Source organism: Neomonachus schauinslandi, chromosome 11 (genome assembly GCF_002201575.2).
Source record: "Neomonachus schauinslandi chromosome 11, ASM220157v2, whole genome shotgun sequence".
Classification (NCBI taxonomy): Eukaryota; Metazoa; Chordata; class Mammalia; order Carnivora; family Phocidae; genus Neomonachus; species Neomonachus schauinslandi.
The window spans coordinates 3,517,545-3,523,821 of NC_058413.1; the positions used below are offsets into that span (position 1 = coordinate 3,517,545).

The window sequence follows — 6,277 nt, forward strand, 5'->3', positions numbered from 1 at the left end:
GCCTGACAGGGCACGGCCAGCACCCGGAGCTGGCAGGCGGCTGGATGCAAGCCATCCACGCCCACCCATGGTACCACGGAACCCAGTGCCGCTCTGGTGGTCTTCACGGGACCCCGCAGTGTAGCTGCTCCCCTGGCCCACTCTTACAGGTGTCCGTCCAGAGACTTCGGGTGTGTAGGGTGGGGGAAGGGGAGAAGGGAGGCCCAGCCCAGGACAGCGTCCACGGAAGACCCCAGTGTCTTTTGCGGGGTCATGTTGCAGGAGAGGTGGGAAAGAGTGGTTCTCCTGTTTGTCAGGGAGGACACAGAGGCTCAACGAGGCGAGGTGGGTTACAGCACGGTTGGGAGGCTGAGCCCAGCCCTGAGTCCTGTCTGCACACTCAGGGCGCAGCCCACCCCCCACAGTAACAGGGACGTGGGTAACACTCTTGCTCAGCATGGGGCATGTCCTCTTACTGAGTCCTGACCCTGTGAGGGGGCATGATGGGTAGGTCTACTTGACCCGGAGACAGTGGGGCTCACATGTGCGAAGCGGTCAGCCTGTGCTACCAGGGCTAAATCCCCTCCGGCCAACCCCCAAGAGCCCTCTCCAACGCTCGTGCCCAAGGACACAGCTAGGGGGAGTCCTGCCCCAACCGTTCCCGGAGCCAGGAGGTAAGGTCACAGTGGAGGGGACGTGTGGGGCAGTGGGCGGCCTCAGATAAGTCTGGGCTTGGTCCCGCTCCAGCTAGGAGGCCTGGGAGAGATTCTCTACCTGCTCTGGTCCTCGCCATCCGCCTCTGCAAGATGGGAGGGCAATGTAAGCTGCCCCTCTGGTGGCCAGGACGACTGACTGAGCCACAGGACGCCCGTACGGGGTGGATGCTCCCTCTAACTTGCAGGACCGGCCCCTGGGTGCCACACTGTGCCCCCCGCCCTCAACCCCAGCGCCAACAAGCGCTGGTTCTCCTCAATGCCACGGGAAGGTCAGGGAAGGGGGAGCCGCAGTTTCCCTCCTCCGGGGGGCGGGGGGCAGTGGGCAGGAAACCCAGACCCGCGGCCGCGTGTGGAAGACACCGTGGGCGCTCAGGGAAAGCAGCCGCTGCGGGGCAGGGCAAGGGCTTGGGAGGCGGCCAGACAAGGCGGACGCGTGGTCTCCGGGCGGGCAGGGTCTCCGGGCAAGAGCACACCTGCTTCCTGGGCACCCAGGCTCCCAGTGCCTCTGCGAGGGGCTCATCCCTGTTTCCGAATGGGGACCTTCCATCATCCGAGCGGGGCCAGGCGTCCGTGGATAGCTCCTGCCTGTACTACCTTCCCCAGCTTCCTCTCCCCACTGCCCCGGGGCTACCTGGAGTCAGGACATCCCCATCCCCTGCTCCTTGACTTTGCGCATGCTGTGCTCCCCACCTGCACACCCTGCCTCCCTTCTCTGTGCTTTGTGATCCTACCTAGCTTCCCAGGCAGGGGACAGATCCTGCCTCCTCAGTGCTCTGGAGGTCCCTGCCCCCTCCGGCCAGTGCAGGTCGCTTGGGCCGGGGCCGCCTTGAAGACATCTATTCATAAGCTCTTCACTCACAGGGGCCCCTGAAAAAGGTGGTGGGGTCCCCGAAGCTGGGCCAGCGACTGCCCCTAACACACCTCCATCTAGAATCTGCTATACACACACTCACACACACGGAGGGCTTGGTCCTGGTGGAGGCCCCATACAGGCCCATGGTTGGCTGGAATAATGGCTGATATTGAACAAAGTGGACAAAAACCCCCTAGCGAGAGGGAAGAAAATTCAGAGTGAGCCCATCAGGTCAGAGAGCAGGGAAATTACTCTGGGGGACAGCCAAAAACCCTCCACCATCGTGAGACAGGAAAAGGTTGCCAGGTTCAAAACTGAACAATGACCACCTGTTTGCTGGGGCCCAATCAAGAGCCTTTGGGGCCTGACAGCCTGGGGGAGAGCAGACATATCCCCTAAACATCTCCCTCCCCCCCTGGGGGCACGGTGGTGGCCCAGAGGCCTCATCCGCAATGACTGTCCTTCCATCTGCATTAAGAGCAGCTGTGGCATCCCAGGTGCACAGTATAATCTCCTGATCCTTCTGGAGCCCTCCGTGTAACGTGAGGGTCAGGGGGAATAACCGGACCTCCCCCGTTCAACGTGATTTCCCTCCTAGGGTTATTGGAGTATAAAACATGCTCTGTATGTAAAGTGTTTACAACAGGGCCTGGCATGTGATGAACCCCCAAGAGAAGTGTGCTCTAACTGGGAATTGAGATGAGCACAAATAAAGAACTAAAAGGGAGGACGATCTCCTGGTCAAAGTGGACCACAAGTGAAAGAGGGTGGCAGTGCAGGATCCAGATTGTTAAGTGACCAAGGGAGCTGGATGCGCTTCTGGGGCCAGCAGGAGGCAGCAGAAAGCTCTGGCGCCCTGCTGTGAGAGTCCCACATTTCCCTCCCTGGCCTGGCTCTGTCCCTGATTTGTTCTGTGCTTCTGGACAAGGTGCTTCACTGTTTGGGTCTTAGTTTTATAAAATGGGAGTGATCCTATCTAAGTGTAAGGGATTAGCAACCTTTAAACAGAAAGATTGGGGTCCCTTTCTATCACACCGTACACGGCAGAGCCCAGGGTCTGGAGAGTGAATCTGAGCTGGGTTTCGGGGGAGCCAGAGAGGTAGTCTCCGTGGTGGCCGTGTGTCTCTCTGGGGCCCTTCCATTGAGCAGTGGAGTGGGTGCTTTTTTTGTGCAGGACGGGACAAAGAGATAAAGATTTAACCTGCAGCAGGAAGGATACGGGTTAGACTCTATGTATAACTTTCCAGTTCAAAAGCTTGAAAAAAGCTTCAAAATGTTCTCCGTTCCGTATCCTTAAGAAAGGGGCTGGTGGCCCCTCAGCCCACCTTTTCTGAAGGCAGGGGACCTCTCGTTCGTCTTTCTGACGTGGCTATGGAATGAATGAATGAAGGCATGTAGGCACACATGAATGACAGAAGCTTGGGTTCTGCATGGTTCCTGGCAGGGGCCACCAGATCAAGGACACTGGGGCCTAGGCCCAGCCCGGCCAGCAACTTAAACACAACGCTCCCCAGCTCTGAGCCTCAGCTGTTCTATCTGTAAGGTGGGGACAAAAACATCTCCTCGACTGGAGTCACAGAAGTCTTGAGTGGACACGATTCATGAGAGATCTGAAAGTATTTTGAGGATCATCCCGGAGTGTTTGGCGGGACATGCTCCCAGAAGGAGCTTCCCTGAGGACGACGGGAAATATGGTAGAAGAGAAGAGGCTTCCTGAGGTCACGCCGGAGGGCGTCAGGGGACAGAGGTCCGCTCCACAGCGGGACTGCCCCCCACGCCACAGGCAGCGAGAGGGTAGTCTACGTCGGGTCCACATCTGCCTCTCCGGGCTCCCTTCCCCAGCTCTGAGAGGGGGCGGGAAGGAACCCCGTGTCCACACCGTGGATGCTGGACTGGGACCAGCACTTGTCTCTCTGGCCTCTTGCTTGGAACCAGAGCTCCGGGAGCTGAAGTCACACGTTTGTGTGAAATAGCCAAAGCCGGGACAAGTCTAAACCATCATGCTCAGAGAATCTGCTACATTCCCTTGTTCCTAAGATGGGGAAAATGAAATCAGGAACCTGCAACATTTCTTTGGGTTTGGGGACTCTTTGAATACACTTTGGAACTTTACTCTCATTCCCCCAATCTTAAAATCAAATCACTGGCACTACAAATCAATGTAGGATCCTCGGGCACACCGCACAACCTATAAACAGGCCGTCCCCCCTTGCCAATAAACAGAGAGGTGCTCTTCCTTTGCAGGCAGGCCAAAGCCAACACCCGGTACTCCTCTCTGGGGTGTCTGAACTTGTTGGGGCATATGGGTCAGGGCCACTGACAACGATCAGGAAGAAAGTAGAAACTCTCAAAGATAAACACAAAGAAAACTCAGTGAAATAAATTGCATTCAACCTGGCCCCTGGCTTTTGAAGTCATTTCTTGCACCCTGTTGTGCAGAAACCATGAGGTGACTTTTACCCTTAAACTTGGGAATGACAGGTCGAGGAGAGGCCCCGGGGCGCTGGCTGGCAAGTGCAATCCCTGCCTGGGATTGGGACTTCCGATGGCCAACTTAAACTCCACCGACACCACAGGGGCACGTACGGACGCCTGTCTGGGAACTCCTTGAAACGCAGCCCACGCCCTCTGGCCTGCATAGAGCCGCCTTCACCGGGTGACTCAGGGTAATGACGGAGCAACAATCATTGGCTTGAGCTGTGCTGGGGATGCCCTGGGAGGCTGTCTCTATCATGCTGCCTGCCCTGCAGGCCCCCCGCTCCTAGAGCTGCTGCTTCCTGTCTGCCTGGCAGGACACTACTTGGCCACCTGTCCTTCCTGCGGTCAGTGCCCCCGATTCACAGCCCCCCAAACCTGCCCACAGTAAGAGCTGTGTGCAAAATAAGTCAACAGTCTCATCGGGGCTTGTCTATGTGTTTCCAGACCATGGAGACCTCAAACGGAGGGCCAAGTCTTTGCAGACTTGGTGGCCCTTGCCAGGGGTTGGGGAAGACAGAGTTTCTGGATCCACATAAGCAACAGGTTCCTGAACTACAAGTCCAGACACCATTGATAAGGGCTCCAGTCCTTATTTTGGGTCTACCCCGTCATCACGTCGAATGCCATCTACCTCTGGAATGTCCACTCCTTTCCATCTCCTTGGGTGTCACTGTCTCTCGCGCCTTCTAACTGGTGTCCCCACGTTTCCCCCTCTGGGTCTTCCCAGGTGAGATTTCTTTGTCTGAGAGGCCCCGCCCAACCCCCTTTACGGGTATAACCAGCTCCTTCTCCTCCAGGATGTCCGTTCCTCTGCAGGCTGCCCATGGCCCCCTGCTTCTGTGTCTTGGCCCTGCTAGCTCTCCACCTAGCGGGTGGGTGGCTCCCCTCTTGGCTTCAGTGGCCTCACTGGCAGAAACAGCACGGACCCTACAGAGTCGTGAAAATTAAGTGAGCTCATCCTCAGCCGCAGGCCAGCTGCTACGGAAGTGTCCCTCTGCCGTTGTCCCGGGCCCCCTTCCATCACCACCTCCTCCAGCCCCAGATGGGCACGCTCCCCTGTCTCGTTCGCTGTGGGTTCCCGCAGCCTGGCCCACAGCAGGCACACGGTGTTGGCTGACATGATGGCTCTGAGCTTCGAAGGCCAACGGCATTGATCACAGGCAGGCACCCCTTTCAATCCACACTGGTTCCCAATGCCCCCCCCCGCATCTCTGTGCGAGCTCGGCAGCAGAAGGGGTGCAGGGCCTGAGGGTCTCTGCCTTCCCTGGAACACAGCTAGCCACCAGGCCAGGATCCCATCCCACAGGCACCTCCCCAAAGCCCGGGCTCTCCAGTCCTGAGGCTGCAGAGGCAGGCCTGGATCCTGGCGAGGTCAGAGCAAAGAAACAAGGCCGGGACCTCAGGCAGCTGCTGTGCGGGAAGGAGGCGGGGGAGAAAGGAGAGTCTATTCTCTGGTCCAGACTGAGCACCTTGGGGTCCCCTCTGCTTCCCCCGGGGGCCCTTCTCAGCTCTTCCCTCCTGGGGCAAACTGCTCTAACTTTAAGCCAAATCCCTCACTGGCCAGTTCTGCCCGCCAAGGATCCCTCTGCCCTCTGGATCTGGCCCCGTAGAGAATGGTGGGGGTAGCAGACCCCGCATAGGGGTCCCCAACCACGTGGCCAGCTGGCACTCGCTTCCCCCTGCACCAGGCGCAGGCGCCGGCAGGGAACTGGACCTGCGCAGAAACAAGTCTGGACCCACCGGCGTCCCCCAGCTCCCCGGGGCGCTGAGCGCTCCCCTGCGGGACACGGAGTTCCCGGGAACTCCGTGCTCCCGGGCAGGTGAGGCAGTCGCCGGAGGGTCCAACCCCAGAACGGCGCAGAGGCTGCCAACCTCTCGCGGATCCCCCCACCCCCACCCCGCTGCCCCGAGCCCCCACGGAAAGGGGGCGTCCCACTCGGGGCCCAGCCGTGGCACGCTCAGGCTCCTGCCCCCGGGGACGGCGGCGCCTCGTCCGCGGGTGGGCGCTCCCCACGCGCCCCGAGCCCCGCGAGCCCCCGCCCCGCCCTCCCTGCGCGCACGCGGCGCAGGTGAGCGGCCTCCCTCCCTCCCGGGCGCGGCCGCCCGCACTCACCGTGCCCTCGGACGGCAGGTAGCCGATGTCCTCGATGGCGCAGATGTTGATGATGTGGACGCTGCGGTCCTCGGCCGGGAGCGTCGAGTACTTCTCGTTGACCCTCATCGCGGCCGCCTGGGCGCCGGGCCGGCCGGG

General features: G+C 59.8%; 1 protein-coding gene across 11 annotated transcripts in view; it reads right to left on the bottom strand.

Moving 5' to 3' along the window:
* Window positions 1-6,271, bottom strand: part of ANO1 (anoctamin 1) — an 80,048-nt gene extending 73,777 nt beyond the window's left edge. For all 11 annotated transcript variants that reach the window (XM_021685599.2, XM_044919229.1, XM_044919228.1 and 8 more), the window contains exon 1: window positions 6,140-6,271. In XM_021685599.2, coding sequence (XP_021541274.1) covers window positions 6,140-6,247 — 108 coding nt within the window. In that variant the 5' untranslated portion in view covers window positions 6,248-6,271. The remainder of the gene's footprint in view (window positions 1-6,139) is intronic.
* Window positions 6,272-6,277: the final 6 nt, after the last annotated feature.